Source organism: Heterocephalus glaber, unplaced genomic scaffold, assembly GCF_053883595.1.
Source record: "Heterocephalus glaber isolate CG9 unplaced genomic scaffold, H.glaber_assembly_v1.0 deba00001587, whole genome shotgun sequence".
Lineage (NCBI taxonomy): Eukaryota > Metazoa > Chordata > Mammalia > Rodentia > Bathyergidae > Heterocephalus > Heterocephalus glaber.
Window position 1 is genome coordinate 3,569,007 of NW_028258365.1, and position 24,485 is coordinate 3,593,491.

A 24,485-nucleotide genomic window follows, 5' to 3' on the forward strand; every position below is an offset into this window, starting at 1 on the left:
AAAACAAGCTCTCAATTTGTTCACACTTTTGGGTACCTTGACCATGTGACTTGCTTTGATCGATAAGAAAATACCAGATACAGTGTTAACAATGTCTCAAAAAGGTTTTACTCTCATTTTGCATTTTGGAACCCTAACATCACCACTTGTGAATAAGCCTGAACTTACTGGATGTCTTAGTTACTTTTCTCATTTCTGAGACAAAATACTCATCACCAAAAGTTAAAGAGGGGGAAGGTTTATTTGGCTCACAGATGATAGAGGTTTCAGTCCATAGTTGGCTGGCTCCAAGGCAGGGTGGCACATGGCAGATGGGCATTGCAGAGGAGAAACAGTTCGTGGCAGGCAGAAGGTAGCAAAGCAAGTAAGGAATATCCACGGCTCTTTCTCTCCCTTACATCTTATCCAGGCTGCTTAGGGTAAGAAGCACTCACACCCTTAATCCTAGTACCCTTGATCCTAGTGTTGCACCATAAATCAATCTCAGGGTCACACATTCTAGATCCAGCCACCTCTGAAAAAGCCCCACCTATGTCTACATGAGGCTTTGGGAGGACATCTAGACACAGGCCATAACACTGGAGAATGACAGCCCAACTGGACCAGAAATATACTGCCCATCCTGGGCCCTGTTAAACCAACCAGCCTGCAATAGCCAGATATATTGTATCAGGGGCTCCTTTGAAACTGTCCTTTGCTCAACCCTGAAGAAGGAACCCAGTTTTGTTCCAGGACTCCATTTTGTTCCTCTGATATATGCTTTGAGTTATTTCTGTTCCTTAGTTTAAGTTCCAAAATCAGGGAGCCCTGTAGGCAATGACTTTATGATGGACAAAGGTCTCTTTCCAGGGTCTCCAAAAGGTCATCCTATGACCAATCAAACTGTTCACTCCATGCTTCACCCATCAAAAGGAAGTAAACATCTCATGATTGCAACCAGATTGCTCCACTCAAGAAAGAACAATTTCCCCCGAGCCCACAGGACCCAGCAGAACCAGACTTGAGATAATGTTCAACCATAGTACAGTTGGAACAAAACAGCTTAATTATGCAACTGTTTTGTCCCCTGCCCTCTATGAAATTCTTTAGGCATTGTCAGTACCCCAAGACTGGGCTTAGAACCTCTTAAAACCTCTGTTCCTTCCTGGAGTAGCCACACTAAAATTAATTTTTTTTTTCCTGCTTCACCACCACTTATCTCTCTTAATTGGATTGTCACAGCAAATGGCTGAATCCGGTCTTTTGGGACCTCCAAGAGTCAGCCCTCTGACCTAGGACTCCAATAACAATATGAGAGAGACCATCTCCAGCAAGGCACCTAGGTAATCCCATAGACCCAGCAAAACAGCCCAGACAAGAAATGTGCTGACCTAGCCAATTATGGGCAAATAAGTTTTTATTTTAAGCTATTAAATTTTGAGATGATTTGCTACATAGCAAAAAGCTAACTGACATAAACAGAGCACAGAATACATGGACTCTTATAGTTATAATTAATTCATTCAATATTTATGAAGCACCAACTACATATTAGGTATTGTACCTAGGAGGCATTAGAGAAACAGCAAAACACTAGACTCAGCCCTCATGGATCTGACTTTCCCTATCAGCTATGCTAAGGAATTTGATGTTATAAGGACAATAAAGAACTATTTTTTTGTATTAAATTCTTTTATTGGTACATTGTAGGTATACAACACAATTACATTTCTCATTGGGAATTGTACCTTTATATAATGCATCTTGGTTCTTATTTTTTCCCCATTCCTAGCCCTCCCTTCACCCCCTCCACCTTTGACAATAAAGAACTGTTAGTATTAGAGTTCCTTAAAGCAAGGAAGCAACTGATTAGGTCTGTATTTTTCAGATTGCTCCAGTTATAATGTAGAAGATGGATTAGAAAAGGAAAAGTACATACACTAAAAGACAGGTTAGGAATGACACAATAGTTCAGGTGGGGAAGAGTTTTCAGTGATGTGACAAATTCATATGATTTCAGTGAACACAAGGAGTAGAGAGATTAGTTAAAAGGTATATAGAATAGGATTTGATAACTGATAAAAATAGAGAATAAGGAAGAACAATGATCAGGATCATTCATAGATTTCTGACTTGAGCAGGTCACCAATAAATAATAGTGCTATTTGTCTGAGGAATAGAACAACAAAAGCAAGGGTCTATGTAATGAAGATTATTCATTTAAACTTGAAAATATTGAATTTGAAATGTTCATGAAATATTAAAGTAGAGATATCCAAAAACTGTGATTCTGGTGCTCTGTGAGACAGCAGATCTACATATTTAAATTTGGAGTTATTTGACATAGTGATAGAAGTGCAAGTCATATAGGAGGAGATAAGGATTGCCTAGACAGAGTGCACTGTAAATGAGTGTAATAGAGGAAACTGGGCAGAATTGACAGGCATCACAACACTTAATAGTTTCATAGAGAAGGAGAATCTACCTAAGATTGAGAAGAGGCAATCAGAAGAATAGGAATGTGGAATGTGTCTTGATATGCAAAAAAAGGAAAAGAATATTTTAAGACCACAGTGTTCAACTTTATTGAATGTTGCTGAGTGGTTAAATAACATGAGAATTGAAAAGTATTATTTGGTTATAATACTTGGACATGGCAACCATTGGTGAGATTAGCAGGAACCATTTCAGTGGAACATTGGAGTTAGAAGGCTGATTGGGGTGGATTGACAACCCAGAGAAAGGAATGTAAAAGCGAATGTTGGTGTTCACACCTCTTTTACGAAGTCACATTGTTTCCCAGAAGGGAAATGAAAAAATATGAGAAAAGAAAAAAAAATGGAAACAAAGTCTTTGTAAATAAGGAGGGGCGGAGGGGTTGAAGGGAGGGCAGGGGAATGGGGAAAAAATAAGAACCAAGATACATCATGTAAAGGTGCAAATTCCCAATGATGAATGTCATCATATTGTATACCTAATATGTACCAATAAACTTAATGAATTTTAAAGAAAAAGAAGTCAGATTGTGAAAGGGATGAAAAAAACAACTACTATTGTCTATTATTGAAAATGACAAAGACAGTCTAAGGAGGACAATGAAAAGTGTGAAGTCAGGAGGAGACTGACAGATCAGGAAAAGGAAGAGAGATCAGCAGCCTAGACAGAAACATGAGGTACAAGAATAGGCATGGCAGAAATAGTTAAACAGGAAGCCTTGAAATACAGGAAGATGTAGTAGGCAGACATTAGGGTACTCCCAAGAAGCCCACCTCCTGGCACTCCTGGTGCTGATTTGTGGCCAGGACCTGTGACTTGTCAATTGAATATATCAAAGGGAATGAGATGTACATGATCGCACACACAGGACAATATCATGTAAGACTGTAAGGGGCATCTTGAAAGAAGTCTCCTTTGCTGGCTTTGAAGAAGCAAACTGTCAGGTTGCGAGCCAGCCTATGTTATGGGCCATGTAACAAGCAACTGAAGATCTCTCTGGATAGCAGCCAACTAGAAACAAAATGTTTCAGTCCTACAGCTGCATGAAACTGAGTGCTGCCAACAACCATATGAGCTTAGGAGGGGATCCTTCACCATTCTCACCTTGGCTGAGACTGAAGCCCACTCAACACCTGTAGAGCAAATTGAGAGTCTCCAAACCGAAGTCTGTATCTCTAATTCATTGACATTGTGAGAAAATGAACATGTTTTGTTTTAAAGTCCCATTAGTTTTTGTAGTATCATTACAAAGCACATAATGAATGCAGAAAATATAGTCAGTCAGAGAAACAAATCTATGCACCTACAGCCATCTGACCTTTGACAAAGGGGCTAAACCACACACTGGAGAAAAGACAACCCCTACAGCAAACCGTGCTAGGAAAACTGGTTACCCAAATGCAAAAGATTGAAACTACATCCTTATCTCTTACCCTGTACAATAATCAAATCAAAATTGACCAAATACCTATATATACAAGCAAGCTTTGAAAGTCCCAGAAGATATTATAGGAGAAAATACTTAAAGCCAAAGGCACAGGCAAGAACATTCTGAACCGAGCTTCAGTAGCAGAGGAGCTAATATCAAGAATCAACAGAGGACTGGGGATTTAGCTCAGTGGCACCGAGCCTGCATCACAAGTACAAGGTCCTGAGTTTGATCCCCAATACCAAAAACAAAGAGAGAGAGAGAGAGAGAGAGAGAGAGAGAGAGAGAGAGAGAGAGAGAGAGAGAGATTATAGAAAATTAAAAACTTCTCCACAGCAAAGGAAACAATCAGCAGTGTAAAGATAGCCCATAGAATTGGGAAAAAAAGTTGCCAATTATTCTGATAGAGGACTAATACTTAGAATATATAAAGAACTCAAAAAACTTGACCCCCCAAAAATAAATGACTCAAGTAATAAATGGCAAAATGAACTGAACAGACATTTCTGAAAAGGAGAAATACACATGACCAATTAAGTACATGAAAAACTGTTCATCTTTACCCACCAGGGAAATGCAAATTGAAATTACCCTGGGATTCCATCTTAATCCAGTTAGAATGGCAATTATCAAGATCACAAAAACAACAAATGTTGGTGAGAATGTGAGGAAAAGAAAGACTTCTACATTGCTGGTGGGAATGTAAACTACTACCATCACAGAAACAAGTATGAGACGCCTGCCCCACAAGCACAAGGATCCGAGTTCAATCCCCGGTAACAAAAAAAAAAAAAAGAAAAGAAATAAGTATGAGATTCCTCAAAAAGCAAAAAATAGAAATTTCATCTGGCCCAGCTATACCTCCCCTGGATATATTCCCAAAAGAACTGGAAATGTTATACTATAGTGATTTTAGTCACCCACACATACCCATGTTTACAGCATGATGATTCATAATAGCTAAGCCATGGAAACAGCCAGATGCCTGTCAACATATGAATGGACAAAGAAAATTATATATATATACATATGAATGTATTTCATAGATATATATGAATATTAACCATAAAGAAGAGTGAAATCATGTCATTTGCAGGAAAATGGATGGATGTTGAGACCATAATGTTGAGTGAATTAAAAAAAAAGAAATTAAATAAGACACAGAAAGTTAAATAGCACATGGTTTCTCTTGTATGAGAAATCTAAAATATAAATAAATAAGATAAAGGAAAGGTGGTAGGAAACAAGAAGACAGTCTTTTTTGGAAATAGGAAAGAAGATGGGGCATCTGGGAAAAGAAGATAAAAGGATTGAAAACAATCAAGATGTTATATGTATGTACCAATTCTCCACAATGAACGTAACTATTATGTATTACAGACATACACTAATAAGAGACAAAAAAAGAAAGATATAGCAGTAGACTGATAATCAGAGCATGAGAACAATAGTAAGACATCTGTGTTTAGGATTAAGTACTCATCATAGGCCAGCTCTTTGGAAACACCATAGTAAACAGATTGAGTTTGGTCTTTGAACATGTTTGTGTTTATACATAGCTCTGTGACTTACTAGCTACATGACCATAAGAAGTTTTTTTAATCTCACTGAGTTTCTGTTTCTTATCTATAAAATTTCATTGTAGTTGCTGCAAATGTTTAAGTGAGATCATAGCTGTAAAACACATCACTATATCTAGGATAAAGTAAAACCTCAAGTACAGTTCTTCCTGCAGGATTTTCACTGGAGAAACTTGTTTCACAAAAACAATTGATTAAACAGATTCAAGAGAGAAAGTGCTTAGAAGAAATTGAAAAACAAGAACAAAGAAAAGAAGCCATCAGCCATGTAAGTAGAATAACACAATAGAAACTGAGAGTTCACTATGTCCCAAAAGAATGAAGTGGAAAACCCCAATTGTAAAGAAGGGAGAAAAGGCATGAGTACAAACTTACAGAATGCAACACTAAAATTCAGAAATATGATCTCATTCTCCCCCTTTCCAGGAGACACTAAATTGACATCCATTCCTCACAAGATTGGCACATTTTAGAAAGGTCTTTTTCTCCCAGTTGTGACTAAAGACTGTTTCAGAACTATGTCATGTCTCCAGCTGTAGTGCTGGCTTTGGGCTGGGCCTCATGTTCAGATGGCCATTTTTTCAAGAAGAAAATAAAATTATTCTGCAGGTGCTTATTAATCATTTTAAGAGATCTTTTAAAAGCAATAAATAATGCATATATGGTAATTAGGACAGAATTATTTTTCTATTTTTTTCCTCAAATCATCGCTTTTGACAGTGCTCTTTTTAAAAATTAGAATATAAAATTAAAAATCTTTCATCATTCATTATGAATGATGATAGGCATCAATATACTTTTGAAGAGTTGCTAATTGTTATGGAATCAGATCTCTAAACCGATTTTCTCAAAAGAACTGTAGAAAGATCCCGAGTTCGATCCCCAGTACCAAAAAACAAAAACAAAACAAAAATCAAAAGAACTGTAGAGAAACTTTGCTCTGGTATTAAGAGTAACATATACCTTGTTTTTGTACCATTTTCCCTAACATGCTTATAATTTTACACAAATACAAGAAAAATAAAGTCTGGCTTAATATATTTTTGGTTTATACTCAAAAGGAAAAACTCACAATGTAATTCTTCATCCCTTTGACAAGAAGATAAAAATTCCATCTTAAAGGATATGGAATCCTAACATAGGATAATTTATAACTATCCAAATGTACGTTGAGAACTATGTCATGTTTGAATATATATTTTTTTCTGATATTTTAAATAGGAAAAAAACCCACATATAATGTAAGGTAAACCAACCCAAACATCAAAAGCTTGAATCTCAATGAATTTCTGGTCTTGTGAAACACAAATAGATTTTAAAGTTAGAAAGCCTTCCCATATATTCAACATTTATTCTGAATTTATCCACATAAAAATATCTGTAATGTCTACAAAATTCCCAGGTGTTTGCAAGCATTAATAAATGAAAGTGTTTGCAGAACTTCATGCCCTTGGGCAGAACATAAAATTTTGACCTCTTTCCAACAAAATAACTGAAGAATTTCTTTATGAGTAAACCACACATTTTGAAAGTTAAAGAATTATGTGCAATTCATGAATTTTAGAATAAGGCAGAATTTCTTATCTTGAACCACATCATACAAATAAATTTTAAACTATATCATATTGTATGAAATCAGACATTGTGTTGCCATAAATTTAACAATTTCTTTGGTCCAAAATTTTAAAGGCTAATTTTTTTTGTTTTAGTTTGTCAGAACACATGTTCAGAAATATATGTGCTCTTCCAGACCAAACAGCCAAATATACTTGCAAATCCACATTTTAAGCTACAAAATAAAGACTTTTATAATATAGTATTTTCTTCAGAACATTTCTAGGTGACACTTTAAATGTTCACTTGACAATGTTTAAATGATCATGTATTTTAATTCGATCTAACTAGATTTGTTTTATACTTATCTTGCCCATTTCGTGTTTTGCTAGGTTGTCAAATTGCCAAAATTGTCCACAGCTTAGTATCTTTGAGGATTAATTCTCTATCTTGATTAAGGTAGCCTGTTTTGAATAAACAAGTCTTAATAGTTTTACATTATTCTATAATTTAAAACATCTAGAAATGAAGCTCTAGTATGTAAAAATCAGTTTCATTCAATCATAAATAAATACTCACTAACATATTCTGCTCTGGTGGCTTAGTTGCCCCACATTTAGCTAATTAATAAATAGATATTCACGGAGGAATTAAACTTTTCTACAGGGTGGTCTTAATGAGTCAAAGTCAGGAAATTAATCTTGAGTTTCCAAAACACCTAATGCACATGAAAGTAATTAATTTATAGTTATGTGGGCTTCAATTCTGTGAACTTAGCATGTTTTCCATATTTTATTCACTGTTTACATTGGTAAGGTATTATACTTTCTCATGTCATTTACATAGAGCTGAGATACAAATGAGTTAATTCAATTGATGTAAACATTAATTACTGAATCATCTCACCTGTGATCATTCTGTTTATGGGGTAATTCGTGATGTAGACTGTTTTCCATTATTTTGCGATTTGGTGATATTTCTGCACACACTCTGGTCCCATTAGCTCACCCTCCAATTCCATCGAAGGAAAATGTATTCAAAACTGATAGTACTGTGGCTGATTCAGGAATTATAGGAAATCGACATTTACTAAAGAAAAATTCTAGCTGTATATAATTCTATAATTGATGTATTGTTTAGATTCGATTCATTCATAATTCATTGTACTTAGTTTATAATTAATTCATTATAAAAACACTTAAATACTACATATTAATTATATCTTATTCATGATCCTACACACATTACATTTACTTATTTAACTAAAAACATTTATTGCTAGGTATAAAATCCCTAGAACATCAGATGGCACCTTCCTGAGTTTCCTTACAGACAGTCTTACAGTTGGTTTTTAGTCATGTCTGAAACATGATCAATCTTTTATCAGTAGCATTCACATACCTGGCTACAGGTGCAGGCACTGTCACCTGCCAATACCAAGATAGCCTCTTTTGGAAGTCCAGCCCCACATCTTAGGTAGGTTCTCCAGTCTCCAGAGCTCTGTTGATACTAAGACAACACCCTAATTACAATGGAATTGGGTTAGAGTCAATGACAGAAAGTGTTCAGAAAAAGTCCCCAGTTATTTGGAAGCTAAGTAAGAGCTCTCAATAACCTATGGGTCAAAGAAGAACTCGAGAGGGAGTTAGAAAGTATGTCAACTGAATGAAAATGAAGAGAAAACATTTCAAAATCTGTGAGATATAGCTAAAGCAGTACTAAGAAAGAAATGCCTAGCTTAAGAAAATAGTATAAAAAAGCTAGAAGGCAAAAAGAAGAGAGAAGTGACCTGCTTTTTCCCCTTACCTTAGCATGTGTTCCTTTCTAACCTCTTGTCTTGTGTTATGGATGATGCTGACGTCCTAATTGCCAATATCTGTGGATTTAACCTTATTTGGGAATAGGGGCTTTGCAGCTAATTAAGAGGAAGTCATTAGGCTGCATCCTAATCCGGCTGTTGTCCTTTCAACAAGGTAAATTTGCACATGAAGGCAGACACATCCATGGGAGAAGTGGAGAGAACCCTACCTACATATCAATGGTGGAGGCTACTAGAAGCTAGAAGGCCCAGACAGTCTCCCTTCTATCCCTCAGGAAAAAAAAAAAAAAAAAAAAAAAAAAATCACCTAATTTGAGATTTTTAACCTCCACACCTATAAGACAGTGGATTTCTGTTGTTTTCAACCATCTAGTTCTGTGGTATTTGTTAGGCCACCCTCAGGAAGGGATGCTTCCCCTCGAGGTACATCACATGGTTCTAGCACCCAGCTTTCTCAGGCCTCCTACCATTAACTCCACATCAGCACCTCAGGGACCAGAAGCAACTGGACAGCAAGTGTCTCCACAGGTCCTCAGGGGCTCCCCAGAAGCTTCCGCTTGTACCATCTTCAATTTTTCTGGCTCCCCAGAAGTTAGGGATGGGAGCAGCTTCCTGTGATTCTTGTTACCCATTTAACCAATTCCTTCCATTTAATTCACCCTGTGACAATAGTTAACAGTTTATAGGTCAGCCAGAGGACCCCTAACTGAAAACAATCTCAGTCAGAGTGAAAGCTCAAGTCCATAGTATACCTTTCAAGATCCTACACAATCTGAGCCCTGGCTACTTCTCTGCCCTCATTCTTGGCATTTTCTTGGTCACCCATCCTGTTCCAGCCATGTGTGTCTCTTTGCTAATCCTTGAACATACCAAGCATGCTTTCTTCTTAGCCTGACTTGCTGCTCCCTGTGCTTACAGATATCTGCCTGCTCGCTTGCTTCATGTATGCCCAAATGTCTACTCAGTAGACACCTTTCTTGGCAATGTTTATAAATGATTGCTTTAAGACTCATGGAATTTGGTACTGGACGCATTTTGACACAAAACTTCTGTCCTAGTTTGTTTGGGTTTTTTTTGTACCAGAGATCGAACTTGGGACCTTACACTTGCAAGGGAGGCACCAGAGCCACTGAGCTAAATCCCTGGCCCCTTTCTGTCCTAGTTTTGATTGATACTTGCCTTGCAAGCTAGAACTTGTCAGTGTCATATGCCATGTGACTCATTACCCTTTCCAGCCAAAACAATGTGCTTGGTTCTTGTCATTTTTGGTGCTCATTGCATTCCTAGAATAAATAAGTACTGAGGTACTACTGTATTTCTCCCAACCCCTGTACCTTTCCCTAAGATTCCTCTTCTGACAGCACTAACTGCTATCAGCCACACTCAGTAACAACTTATTCTCTCGCCCCTCCAGGAAAACTAGTTCCATGAGAGAAGTTTTGTTCACCGCTCTATCCCCAGCACCCAGAGCAGGTTCTGGCACACAGCAAGTGCTGACTTTGGAAAGAAAGACTGAAGAACTATGGATAAACTCCTATCAGCAGCTGGTATGTGTGGGTAGGCTAAAACTACAACCAATCTTTAATTTTTAAAAGATGTATATTTATTCTTTGAGTTTGTCGGCTGCCCTTCAAGCTCCATGGTATCACACTGCAGTGCGAAGGTCTCCTGAACTCCCTTCGGGATGGTGCACTGGGTGTTCCCATCTGCTTAACAATGAAAGGTTTTTATAATATATGTATTTCTTCCTCTTTAAACCTTTAAAAAACGTCAAGTCAAACAAGATCACCCAGGTACCAGCATTTATTGAGAGGTTGGCCACCATACAGTGAGACTCAACTAGACTTAGCCAGACCAGAGAAGGAAATGTAATTCCTGCCCTTGTGATCCCCTGCATTTACAATTCCATGGATACTCAACTCACACATATGAGAGTGAAGGCTGATGTTATCAACAAAACACATAGGAAAATAAACATAGTACACACATACTCAGCAAATGAAGAACCATGGCTGAAGGGGTGTTCCAACTAGAAAAATTCCTAGAAAAGACTGAGCGTTGAGCCAGGATTTAAAGGAAGAGACAAAGATGGATGAGGATGAGGGAGGAAAGAAGAAAGGACACTTGCAAAAGCAAATGGCGAATACACAGGTGTAACATCATTAGTTACTTGCAGTTTACAAACTAAAACACTATGGATTTGGCCACTGGCCTCTCTTTTCTTTGTTATCGGCTTTATTTTATACTTTCTCTTAAACACATCAAATTTTATTCTGAACTCAAATGCTTCTATACTTTAAATGGCAGAATGGACTCACTTCATAAACTCCTTCCAACTCACTCCTCGGGTTTCACTTGAGGATTTTACCAGTCACATAATCTGAAATAGATCTGCTTTGTTATTCTCCATCTTAGCATTTCTCTCATAGTTCTCATCATAATTTACAGCTGCAAATCTATTTGGGACCTTATCATTTGCCTGCCTTACTAGATTACTAGGTAGACACAGGGTGTTTGCATCATTTTTCTTTACTCTATACATATTGTTTAGTACAGTGACTGGCACTTCATGGCTATCTGCTGAAATGGAATCAAATAGTACATATTTCTGTGAAGCCCAGAAATCCATATATAAAACTGATTCCAAACTGCAGAACAGCTTTTTTTATTTTAAAGTTACCAAATTTAAATCATCTTGACTTCTTTTATTTTTTAAAGTTGTCCTAACTTCTGATACATAAAAATGTATATCCAACTATCTATATATCTATATATACACACACTTTTATATATACATGCATACTTCACATAAATGGTAATATTTTTATGTTCATCTATAAAATTATCTAAAATTGAGATAAAATAGCTCATCTTTTACATTAAACATAATTAGTTCATGAGCATTGTTAATTCACCCAAAGTCAGGACAGTAACTCTGGACAGGCATGGGGAACAGGGTGGGACAGTCAGTACTGGCATTGCCCATACAAGGCACCTTGGTGCAGATTAGAAGGAGGAGTCAGATAGTCTAGGTGGCCATGGTGACACCCAATACATACTGCTTGGCGAGTGAAGGAGGGCAGCATTGCAGCTTCCACTCTGCGTGCCCTGGGCTGGGCCTGACCCACATACAGGTGACAGCCCCCAACAGGGTGACATGAGCAGCTGATGATGAGCTGGCCACCCTGTGCAGCTCCATTTCTTGCAAAAATAGGGCCTGTTTAATCCATCCCTGTGAGCATGGTCAGAAAGGGCCCCTTTCTCTTCACTACTTCCAGGGCCTTAGCTGAAGAGGAAGACTTCCTAGTGGAAGACCATTTTTCATATCTGAGTGTGTGGACATCTCTGCCCTCCTGCTACAGCCTCCCACCGAGCTTTCAAGATTTAATCTTTGGAAATAGCCCAGTGTTGACTCTTGATTCCAAGAAACTACGCTGTCAAGGCTGTGGGTGAGGCCTGCAATTTTCTCTCTGGAAAAAAAACAAATCAGAAGTTAGTTCACTTGGGTAATGACTATTACACACTTCTTAACGACTATTTGGAAATTTTATCATGGCACTAAGAATAAGCTTAGCTATCTCATAAGTGGTGTAGTTATTTGACTTCCATAAACAGTAGACAGGAAAAATTCTTGGTCCCATGTCTCCCAGTACTCTGGGTGGCTGAAGCAGGAGGAGCCCAACTTGAACAGTGTAGTGACTTAGTGAGAGAGACCCTGTCTCAAAAATAAAAAGTGTAGAAAGGACTGGGGATGTACTTCAGTCTGAAGTCTATGGATTTCATCCCCAATCTGGAAAGTAAAAGGAAAGAAAGATCATGTCTTGTTTTGGTAATCTTTTATAAATGCTCTATATCTTGAATCTTAGTGTCACAGGTTGTAAAAGACATACAATGTTTTAAAAACAGTTTTAAGTTACTTTAAGTGTCCTTGGTCTTGAAACACACCCATAAAGAAGGGCTGTCCCTAAACCACTAACATGAATTAATCACTTGGCATGGGTGTGTAAGAATAGTGGAAAACACCTAGACTGAGCTCCTAGGTCCTGGTTTTCAAACTACCTAACTAGATGGAATTGTGCAAATGATTTAACCTTGATGGGATTCATCTCAAGATCTATTAAATCAGAGTCTAAAGTCTTGAAGGCCTTACAGTGATTTATGTTAGCGGTTCTCCAAGCAGGAAAAATGTCAGATAAAACAATCTGTGGAGCATTTATAGTCGCAGGCAAGTGGATACCACACCCCTGGCTCTTCCCCTGGGAGAAATGTGAAGTACCTACTCAGGGCCCTACCTTACGATCTGGACTGGGTCAAACGTTCCAGCTGGTTCTTCTCAGCCACTCTAGTCTGCTCACTTCTTTTGGTAAAACCCTAGCTCCACCAGTAAATCCCAGCCCAGAGAGTTTATGTAGCCACTAACACCACTTTAGAGTTGGTTTAATCAGCTACCCACCTGAACCATCACCAACGTTCACATGAGCTTTGGGAATCTGTGTCCAAGAAGTGAAGCAAATCCAAATATGGTGAACATTCCTCCACTGCCAAAATGGGAAGCTGCCCTTATCTCCTCATCAAAACCCATCCACCAGAACATCAGCTCCCCTGTTAAATACCCAAATGGGCAAAAGCACATTTTGTGTGCAACCCCGTAAAGGTTTGTCCCTTTGCCAACTTTCAGGGACGAAATAAACATCAAGCCACAGCTCTTGGTAACGAGGACACCCAATTTTTTAGAAATACTTCACAGTCTTCGTCTGGCCAGGGGAAAGGTTAATGTGTTTGTATACATGAGGGCGGAGGGTGCACTCTTTCTGGACACACCTGCATCTAATTCTTGCTCCAGAACTAACACCTCTGCATTAACAACCCAGGGAGTGCGTGTGTGTGCGTGTGTGTGTGTGTGTAATTTAGAAGGAAAGTTGATTTTCCAGCCTGCTTCTTTCTGCCCACCTAGGGCACAGGAACCTGAGTTTGCCTACCGGCATCTGCGGGGCTGCCTCGGATCCGGGCTCAGGGGGCCTGGAAAGGGGTTCCTGGCGCCAGCCTTCGCAAACCCAGGTGAAGCCTCTAGCGGAAGACTCAACCTGCTCTCCGTCTCCTCCCCACCCTAGCCACCCGCACGGGTCTCTGGCCCTTCAGTGGCTGCCGGACTTTCCGCGAGGGTTGGGTGGCTCTTCTCAAAAGTCTCCAAACCCCTCTCCCCACTTCGCCTCTAAGTCAGATCTCCAGGATCTGCGGGGACCAGGGGGGTCTCTCGGTGCGTCTGCGAAAGGGAAAGAGGTCGAAAACTCCCTCTTGCCCACCCACCCCCAGACTAGGAGCCAGGCAGGGGTCGCCCTGGCAGGGGCCCCCTTTTCTCACCTCCCACGGCCCACTCTTGCTTTCTCTCGCAGCCTCAGCCTGGGCAGCGCGCGGGGGCTGCGTGTAGGAGAGCGAGCCGCCGCCAGGCAGCCCCGGAACTTCGAGGAGGCACCCTCGCGGCTGGCTCGGGGGCTCGGCGGCCTCGGCACCCGGGCGTCCCCGTCCGTCCCCTCCCTGCCGGGGCCCGTGGCCGCCGGGGGCCCCCAGGGCGCGCGCTCAGCCCCTCCCCGCCCTCCCTCCTCCCGGACCCGGGACGCACGAGCAGCGGTGACGTCAAGGGGCGCGCGGTGGCAGCACCTCCCCGCGCGCTAGTTAAAAAGAAGAAGAAAAGAGGGAGCGAAACATGAGAGGCTGTGTGAGAAGCTGCAGCCGCCGGCAGAGGAGACCTCAGCATCATCCAGAGCCCCGCGCCCTCCCGGCCTTCGCCTGCCCCGCCGCCGCCGCCTCTGTGCCTGCTACTGTCGCACCTAAACAGCTCCCGGTGCAGGGACAAGTGAACCTCTGTGAACGTCTCCTCTTCTTTCTTCTCTTCCAACTCGTTCTCCTCCTCCCACTTCCCGGGCTCCGCGGAAAGCCCCTAACCCAGCTGACACTGGCACAACTGCGGACGGTGTCATCAGCACAACTTTATCTGGCTGCTCCGGCTCCTCCAAGGCACTGGACCCATCGCCTCGTCTTTTGTTTTATTATTTTATTATTATTATTTTTTTTTTTTGCAAAGTTGCATCGCTCTACATATTTCCCCCCGCCACCTCCCCCCGCCCGCCTCCCGAGTGTCCTAGCGCCCCGCAGCTTCCCCCGGGAGCTGCGCCCTAGTGGCCCCGTGGGCAGCGGGTCCCCCACCCTACCGCGCCCCCCTGCCGCTCCCGGCAGGCGATGCTGAAGATGCTGTCCTTTAAGCTGCTGCTGCTGGCCATGGCTCTGGGCTTCTTCGAAGGAGATGCTAAGTTTGGGGAAAGAAGCGAAGGGAGCGGAGTGAGGAGGAGGAGATGCCTAAACGGGAACCCCCCAAAGCGCCTGAAGAGGAGAGACAGGCGGATGATGTCCCAGCTGGAGCTGCTGAGTGGCGGAGAGGTGCCGTGTGGGGGCTTCTACCCTCGGCTGTCCTGCTGCCTGCGAAGTGACAGCCCGGGGCTGGGGCGCCTGGAGAACAAGGTAGGCGCTGTCGGCCTCACGCACGCGAACTTGGCACGCCGGCTGGGGGGGGGGTCCCTGTGGCTCTGGGAGCTGGAAGAAGGGCGAAACTTCTTGGGGGAGCTCTTCTGATAACTTTTTGTAAAGCGCTAACGTGATTCCGTCGTGTGTTCCACTGGGTTCCCCAGAGTCCGCGGTCCGGATGCTGTGCAAACTCGCCTGTCCCAGAAGAGAGACGTCTCCTCTGTGGTACCTGCATCCTGGGCTGGGTTAATATCTTACAAGAACGGCGATCCACTGAGTGTTTTGGGATCAAACTGGGCACTGGCTGTTGTGAAACTGTAAATTAAGGTGGCCGTGGTTTCCGGCGTATTTGTCCAGGGTAAAAAGATTGGTGCAGTTTTTCTCCACGTGCTCTGTTGGGAGGATTGAAACAGGAAGGATCTCGAAGCATGCTTGGTTTAGGTTCCCCAGCCCGTCAGAGGGGGTGTCTTGAATTACGATAGTTAAACCAGCTAACAGCAACTCCTGGCACCTACAGTTAAGAACCTAGAAAAACTGGCCAGAGATTTCGCTGGAACGTATTTATCCCCTAAAACCGAGATGATTCTCCATCATTTTGTAGCATTGTAAATTAAGGCTTTTCAGTGAGTTGTCTCGGAAGATTTTCTCTAGGAATTTGTTTAAAGAACAGTGGCATTTACATTTCCCTTGTGTTGATAAATTTAACCAGATAAGCAAATAGTGTTGGTTCCGTGCAGAGACATGCTTATTTCTGAGTTTGCAATATCATTCTTGCCTTGAGATGCTGTAATGTGTGCTGTCTACTTTAGTCCAAGGAAGGACTACTGGGTCGGGTCACATCGTCATTAACAATCACTGCAAATGAAATAAACCATCAGGTGTCCTTGCTCCCCCCTTTCCCCTTTGTAGGTTTAATTAAGAATTCTTCTGTTACACCCCTGCAGTTGTCAAGGTCTGAGAGACGTGGAAAACTTGGGCTTCAGTCTTGCTGGCCCAGGCATTAAAAAAAAATACCCAGGCTGAATCTAATTTTTATGCTCAGTTCACGGTAGATTTCACTCTATTCTCATGTAAACAGCTCCTACGAATCAACATATGTGTCTGGGTGGTATCTCTCACTTTGTTTTGTAACAAAAAGCCATATTGCATCATTTAATTTGCTCAAGTCATGCAAATAGGAAAAAATCAATAGGACAAAAAGGGGTCGACTTATCCTCCTCCCCACTAAACTGCTGCCCACACACAGAGTCCTGTTGCTTATGGCAAAAGAATAACAACAACACCATTGTATTTGTTAGTTGGTTCACTAATGGGTGAAACTAGAGAACATCATTCTCTTTCAGTCCCCAGCTCTGTCCAAATGTTCATGCCTTTTGAGGGAGCATTTGTCCAACTCCCAGATGAGTGAGAACTGTCTTGCTGCAGGTTTTCAGCTACAACTCACTCTTTATTCTTACCATATGCAGCAGTAGTCTGAAATTCAGGGAACAGATATTCCAGCATTTTATTCAAAACAATGTCATTAAGCGCCAGTGTCATAATTGAATTAAGTTGCATTCAGATCATTTTAAAGGTTTTACCCGGAGCCCAAAGAACCAGGAAATTCAGAGAAAGGTTTAGAAATGTTTGCCATTGAATGTCCCTGTGTGCTATGTACAGTGCAAGTATAGGGATGATCTAGCTATACTGACCTCTTCCAGGAACATGTGGAATGAAAATTAATTAATTTCTTCATTAAATATATTAGGCAGAAGGGAGGTGGGACTTACAACCCTTAGGAAAGGAGTTATAACTCTTAAAAGGGGCTATATTAAAATTTTTTTAAAAATTACTCAGGAAGCAATCGGCCACCTTAGCTATCCACATTCCTTTCTGATGTAAGTGCTTCCAATCTCTAGCAATCCCTACTCATTTGAAAAATGTGTCTGAATTAAGTTGGGTACATTAGACTTTACTGGTTCCATTGCAAGTGGTTTATAAAGCAACAATACTCAAATTGTTCAAAACAGCAATTTGATATAGCTATGCATACACATTCTTGACCTATGTGACTTCTCAAGTTTTAATAGTTTTTAAAACATGTTATTTTATAATAAACTTCAGTGTTTCTCTTTTTCTCATAAGCCCTTCCTGGATTATAATATATGTCAGAGTCTTATTTCACAATGTACATATAGGAGCGATAACGGCAATTTGAGAGGGCCCTTTTTTGTTTACAAATTTTTAAAAAGTCCCCAAGAAAGATTTCTGCAGTTTTTCAAGAAACTAAGATACCAGCTTTTTCCTCAGGGAAGAAATTTCTTAGACAGATAGTAACAAACAGGGAAGAATATTGAAAATGCACAGCTATGCAATTGAGTACAGTTTCCAGACTAACAAATTTTCTTTAATAAACTAGCATTGAGTGCCATATTATGTTTTTATATTTTAATTCTTGGTACATTTTAATAATGTATATTGTAATAAGATTGTTAACTACCATTCCAAGTCAGTACTGCCAAAACTTAGGAAGCTAGATTATCTCAGCAATATTTTTGTAGCTCCTGAATATAGCATGCCAAAAAGATCTAATTCCCATTAGCTGAAATGAATCCACAACCAACTAAAATGCCCTTATTTCTAAAACTTGGAGCCACAGTGGCACAAGTTCACTCTACCTTGGGTGGTTTCACAGCCAAAGCTGTCAAGGAATGGGTGAAAAGTAATTGTTTTCAAGTGTGCCCTTTTACAATCATTTGTTTGCTCTGGCTCTTTCAGGGACAAAGGCTATTGTTGAACACATCCAACTAAACAAATAACTCATCCTAGGGTCCCTTTAACAGCTGCCTTAGTACAATGATCTATTTACATATTAGCCTAAAATTGAAACTGAACTCTTTAATGACATAATCCAGCACTATAGTCCAGAGACACATGTGTTCTACACAACAGCTGAACAACCTTGTAGGCATATGATTTTTAGAAATAACATTTTGTGTACCAAGTGATCTTAAGGCGACATCTTAATATACTGTCATGTATTTTCTCCTTTTGTCCCTTCATTCAACCCACGTGGGTGCCTTTTTACCCTCTTTGTTTAGTTAGTTGATAAATAAAGAGAAATACAGAAGGTCTCTGTCACCCATTTTACTGTTTGTTGATAAGCTATAGTTATAGGACACACTTTACTCTGTATTCCAGTATTTATCTGAACTTTCCTCTGTGGATTTCACTTTCATGTGGCCACAGATTAAAGGATGACCTACCAGATGTTACAAATTAGTCAGCAACAGCCACAATCATTACTAGGCATGCTGTGATAATGTTTCGAAGTTTTACATGATTTCCAAAGTATACATAGTTTAGACCACTGTAATTTGATGGTTTTGTATAAATGGTTTTTAAAAATCAAAACAGGAAATTAGCTTAAATTTCTTCTTAAGATTGATGGCACTGTCAGACATCAAGTTAAGGACCTATATGGACACAGACACATAGGCAAAAAAATAAGAAAGAAAAAGAAAAGAAAAAAATCACCCTGCACATACCAGTACTCATCTGTCTAAACCAGTGTTGCAGCTTTGGCTGGGTGGGTTTAATTGACTTCAGTAAGACTATTGGTTCATTGAGACCAAAGCCAGAATGATGGCTCTATCTATCTTCAAATAGGTATTTACACTGCAGACCTCACACAGAGCAAACTGTTACCATCCTGCTGGGCCGGAACAGCATGAAACTTTAAAAAGAATAATATTATACTTGATTTCAGATAATTTATTGAATCCTACTTCTGAAACTTTTGATGAGAGATCCTGTGGCCAGGACACATTCCAAAAATTGGAAAAGACAAAATTCTTGAGGCACTAAAACTCAAGCTCTTCCTGGATAGCAGCTGGGAGAGTGTATGGGGATCATTCTATCTCAGCTATAAAAAGTGGAAGCATGCATATTCTCCATAAAACCCAGAGGTATTTGCAACCCAGGTTTTTAGCCAGGAAAAGAGGTGGCTTTAGTGTCCTGCAATTGCTTTGTGTTTAGTGGGCTGCTGTATGGTAAACAGGACTAAGTTGAGCACTAGTAATATTGAATAGACCTAGAGAGGTCTGCCAGAGTGTGGACAATAAAAGACATTTAAAACATTCTTGGAATGCAAATTCTAAGTGTCTGGTGTATGTTTCCTTTTAGAAAACTTTAACCATTTAAGCAGATGTCATTTAAATAAATTGATAAAAATAAAATGTAAATATAATTATGATTAGTAATTTTTCTAAATATTACATAGTTACTACTTATGTTTCCTGTCAAAGCATAACTCCGATTGACTTAAATACTGAATGCCTAAATTTTAGCATGCTTTTATTAAATAATTTTTTTTTGGTACTGGGGATCAAACTCGGGACCTTGTGCTTTCAAGGCAGGTGGCGGAACCACTGAGCTAACTCCTCGGCTCAATGATTTTTTTTGTTACTTTGCTCCTCCAGATCCAGTTCTTGGTAATCAGCTATAATATAATAATCTTGAAAACTAGAGGCTGTGATTTACTAAAGTTGGAAGCTCAGCTCGGGAATGAAATATTTGCTTTAAACAATGATATAGAGTTTTAAATCTTTGTTTTAGCACATAGTTCAAAAGAAATACAGTCAGATAGTTGGGAAAGTATAATTCATTCATATTGTGGTGCTTTTAATATAAAAAAAAATCAATGTTTGATTTCTATAGCACATTTCATGTCCCAAATATTGTGTTAATATTATCAAGAGTTCCTTAAGTCAGTTTTTAAAAGTTGTACCAGATACCAAAACCTATTCTAGCAATGAATCAGTAAGTCCCAAATTCGTCTTACTGAAAGAAAAGGTGTATCATTATAAAAATAGTAATAAAAATGTACTTTTTTTCATTAAAACTTACTATTATGCAAAAGCACTTTTATTAAACTCTTGTGTTTAATCATGCATATAACATAGCCGAGAAGCTAGTTAGAAAGTTTTTTCTGGCTGAGATATAATGAATAATAAAGACTGGTCTTAAATCTGTTTGATTCAGTTTAGAGTACTTTTATAGAATATGAAAGACAGTTTAGAAAACTTTCCTTACCCAGTCTATAGATTGAAAATCAACCAAAATTTTTAAAAATGTTATTCAGGTACATTTTTGAGACTGTCATATTAGAAATTTCAGGAATGAAATAGATTTTTACCTAAGACACAAATAAGTTATCTCTTTAAAAATTGTGTTTTGCATGAAGTTGGATAAAGGTATTAAGAATTTTTAAAAATTAAATGTCATCCTGATTCTGTAGCTACTTTGAAGCAAAATAAAGTGATAGAGCATTAAACAATCTACATATAAGTGTTTTTTAAATTTTTCACACCTGAAAGATTCATAGACTGACTTGTGAGAGTAAGAAGCACTTTTATACATTTCCAACTTTTGTTTTCCTGTCTCGGTCCCTGAGACAACTTGTATCCTTATGAAGGCCCTCTGATTTGTGACACAGTAATTCTTTTCAGGAAACTTCCTTGGCTGCTGGAGATTTTGCTACTTAAAGGATTGCAAAAAAATACAAACAAATCTAACTTCACATAACTAAAAAGATGTTTGTTTCTGATTTATGTCTTTCAGATATTTTCTGTTACCAACAACACAGAATGTGAGAAGTTATTGGAAGAAATCAAATGTGCATTTTGCTCTCCACATTCCCAGAGCCTTTTCCACTCACCTGAGAGAGAAGTCCTGGAAAGAGATCTAGTACTTCCCTTCCTCTGCAAAGACTATTGCAAAGAACTCTTTTACACCTGCCGGAGCCACATTCCAGGTAACAAAAGAAAATGCATCAGTTAAATAAATATCCTCACAAGGTACCTACTTTTAAATGCTCTTTTATAAGAGATGTAAAAATGCATCTCACTTTTCAGAATCCCATTTTACTTCACAATTAGCTTTCCCAAAGTCGTAAGTTTTATTGAGATGAAAAGAAGTGTTATAATTTTAGTCTACAAAACAGGTGGTATTTTAATACACATAAGGTTATCAGTACAAACTTTTTAATGTGGTGCTGGGATGGAACCCAGGCCCTTGCACATTCTAAGCACGTGCTCTACCATTGGGCTTCAACCTCAGCCCCAGTACGAATTTCTTGTTGGAGTTTTCTTTACCTGACAGCATCAGTATGAAGGCAGCCTATTCTACACAGCTGGTGCCTGATGGAGAATGTACACTGATACTTAAGATACTCCTTTCAATAAAATATAACTAGGAGTCCCAAGAAGTAACATCTTACAAAGTACTTTCACATAAAATGAGTGATTTGCTCCTCAAAAACCCCGTGAAGTAGCAACAGTAGAGTTCTCTCCATTGGACAAATGAGGAAAACTGTCCCAGGAGAAGTGATATGCCTTATGCAAAATTATAAAATGAGAAGGTGATAGGATGGATACAGAAGTTCTGAGGTATACAGTATCACAAAGACACCTGGTCACAATCATATTTCAGACCTTAATAGACATAGATTCTTGGGCATTGAATAAATTTATCATCAAAAGTTTGTAAACTTGGGTGATTGTTGTTTTAATTGGAAGAGTCAACTTAGAGGAATCAAAGAATTTGATGATACAGAATCTGTTTAGCTAGGCAGTCACATACAATTCTACTGAAGTTAGCAGATTATAAAACTAAATGGTAATTCGGCAGGCTGAGGCAGAAGGATCATCATGAGTTCGAAGCCATACTAGACTACATAGTGAGACCATGTCTCAAAAAAGCAAAACAAATAACCCCCAAAAAACTAAATGATATTTAAGGAAAAAGATATGCTGAAGAACTGCAGGATGCACTTAGGTAATTTTTTAAACTGCTATCCACATTTTACCTCTTTTCCAAGCCAGAAAAGAATTTTGTATTTTTTAATAGAACTCAACCTAAAGAAACATTTGACTAGGGTTGCTTGCTCCCTTTGTATATAGCATAACATGTACCCACTTAATGTAAAAATAATGCTGTTGTCTTTATAAACCCTATCTGTGTTCCTAAGACTTTTCTTAAACCAGCCGTTTCTTCCTCTTTATCACATTTCCCAAAGCAAAGTGGAAGAGGTCATGGTTGTCTAGATGGCCACAGAGAGGTGTTAACAGATTAAAAACCATAAAGGTTTGCTGCAGACTTCAAGTCTTGAAGGTTTGCCTTTATGACCATATGCTGAAAGTGATATCAACACTTAGCATTTTCATTTACCTTTATCTCCTTTAGAGAAATACAACATGCTAAATTTGCAGACCCATCTGTGGGGGTCTTTCTGTATTTAAAGTTATTTTAGCATCCAAAAACTTCATGCACCCCTCACTCCCCAGGTCTACATTTGTAGTGATGAATGAAAAATTTATTTTTCTACACAGTTTGTGTATATGTAAATCTGCTGAAGTGCGTCAAGATGTGAAGTGCTTTTGGGGGCCACCCAGGCTGCTTTGAAAGATAACCTGACGAAAGCCCCACTCTTGGTGAATGAAGCAAAAGGTTGCTTTTCAGAGACTGGGGAGACCTAAACAACAAGCAGAGGGGCTGCTCCTTCCTACGCCACATGCTAATACTCATTTTAAATACCTGTCCCCAAAGTGAGCTATAATAACACACTCTGCCTCACTTAACGTGAATCGAGCTGTTAGCTGGACTGAGTGTTGGCACATAGGTTACCATTTCTTAAAGTGGGATCGATAAGATGAGAATCCTTCCTTCAGCTCCTGCTGCCAAACACAGAAATGTCTAGGTTTTCTGAACGTGAATTTTTAGAAATGGCTACAAAGGCAAATTTGTAGTAGTTTTGCCTTCTTTAGTGGATTTAATGATATGGTCCACATTTCCCTAAAGTTCAAAATTGTGGAAAACAGCTTCTTTGGGGTTCTTTTGTATAGAAAAATCTAGCCAACAAAGCATAACCCTCCTCTTTAATCACCTTAATCTTTCTACAAATCAAAAACTTTAGGAGAAAGGTACCCTGAGGGATGCATTTTGCTAAAACAAGGAAAATGCTAAAAGAGATTAGGGGAGAGAAAGTAAATTGAGAGACATCTTTATTTTTCCCTTATTGCCTAACAATGAAGAAATAAATGTATAAACTAACTCTTTGCCTCACCTTCATGACTTAAAAAAAGCATGACCATCTTAGAATATTCGTATAACCGCAGAAATAGCTCATTCTAAAAATTTTAATTCAGAAATAGTCATGGTCAATTTATTTTCCTAAATAAGGGACAAGAAATTAAAAAGCAATATAAACAAGCATACCCTACCTTTCTTAGGGAGGTCAATTTTTAAAATTTCTGAAACTGCCAAAATTACATTTGAAAAACACAGAGAATGTTTGCCCACACCTGCAAATCTTTTTTTGCATGAATGAGTGGAGTGATAATTTGCTGTTCTCTAAAAGATGGCATAATACACTGTGGAGGGCATGTCAGTGGACTTTTGACTTCTTTCTCTATACCTGTTATCATAATGACGTTATCACTCTTGGTCATCTCCTCAGCAGCCCGTTATTGTAGTGTGAAAGGTCTGCACACAATTAGTACAATTGGTTTAATCCTGTTGCTAATGAGGCCAAGGTCAAGGGTATGAATCCATTGAGTTTTCTAGTCCACAGCTGCTCCTAGCTCCATCAGATACCTTACATATGTGTCTTATTAGGCCCAAGGAGAGAAAACCAGTGGGGTTTGACAGACACAAGAAAATCTACTACATCTACCAGAATATGCTCTTTAGTGTAGGCTTTCCTGCCAGGGAATTTGGAGCTCTTTTTCTTTTTTTCCTTATTGTGATGAATGCACATATAATGAAGAAAAATAACCTCCCTTGAATACATGCTGAGAAAAAAAGTGAGAACTCAAGAGTACTCCACAGGGAGTATTTGTTTTGTGTCAGTATTTTACAGGGTGTTCCATGCTATAGCAGGACTCAATTCACTATCTGAGAGAATGGTTACTGGCCCAGGATACTTGATAAATTATCAAGAGTTTAAAAAAAAAATCTTCTGAAAGACTCAGGGTTTGTCCATAGATAGTAGAATTGACCAGGATAAGCTAAGCATAAGCTTGCAGTGAAATGCGGATCAGTGTATTCTTCCAAACAAAAGAGCACCATT

General features: G+C 39.3%; 2 protein-coding genes across 4 annotated transcripts in view; one reads left to right on the forward strand and one right to left on the reverse strand.

Moving 5' to 3' along the window:
* Positions 1-10,642: 10,642 nt before the first annotated feature.
* LOC106008046 (uncharacterized) lies at positions 10,643-14,835 on the reverse strand. Its single transcript, XM_087193392.1, has 3 exons — positions 14,755-14,835; positions 14,219-14,526; positions 10,643-12,327 (listed from the first exon to the last, which is right to left on the reverse strand). Exons 1-3 carry the CDS (start codon positions 14,833-14,835, stop codon positions 12,126-12,128), a joined length of 591 nt encoding a protein of 196 aa, XP_087049518.1. The 3' UTR covers positions 10,643-12,125.
* The window catches only part of Hhip (hedgehog interacting protein), a 93,395-nt gene continuing 83,434 nt past the window's right edge, over positions 14,525-24,485 (forward strand). For 2 of the 3 annotated variants that reach the window (XM_021247697.2, XM_021247696.2), the window contains exons 1-2: positions 14,525-15,373; positions 20,978-21,170. In XM_021247697.2, coding sequence (XP_021103356.1) covers positions 15,095-15,373; positions 20,978-21,170 — 472 coding nt within the window. In that variant the 5' untranslated portion in view covers positions 14,525-15,094. The remainder of the gene's footprint in view (positions 15,374-20,977; positions 21,171-24,485) is intronic. The other variant, XM_004868907.3, reaches the window with a different exon arrangement.

What these genes read in the sequence shown, in the direction of transcription:
- LOC106008046 (XM_087193392.1), bottom strand. Translation starts at nt 14,835, where the DNA reads ATGACACCGTCCGCAGTTGTGCCAGTGTCAGCTGGGTTAGGGGCTTTC. An exon ending in AAGTGGGAGGAGGAGAACGA is followed by an intron (nt 14,527 to 14,754) that starts GTTGGAAGAGAA and finishes CTTTTTAACTAG; the next exon opens with CGCGCGGGGAGGTGCTGCCA. An exon ending in GCAAGAGTGGGCCGTGGGAG is followed by an intron (nt 12,328 to 14,218) that starts GTGAGAAAAGGG and finishes TTTTTTTTCCAG; the next exon opens with AGAGAAAATTGCAGGCCTCA.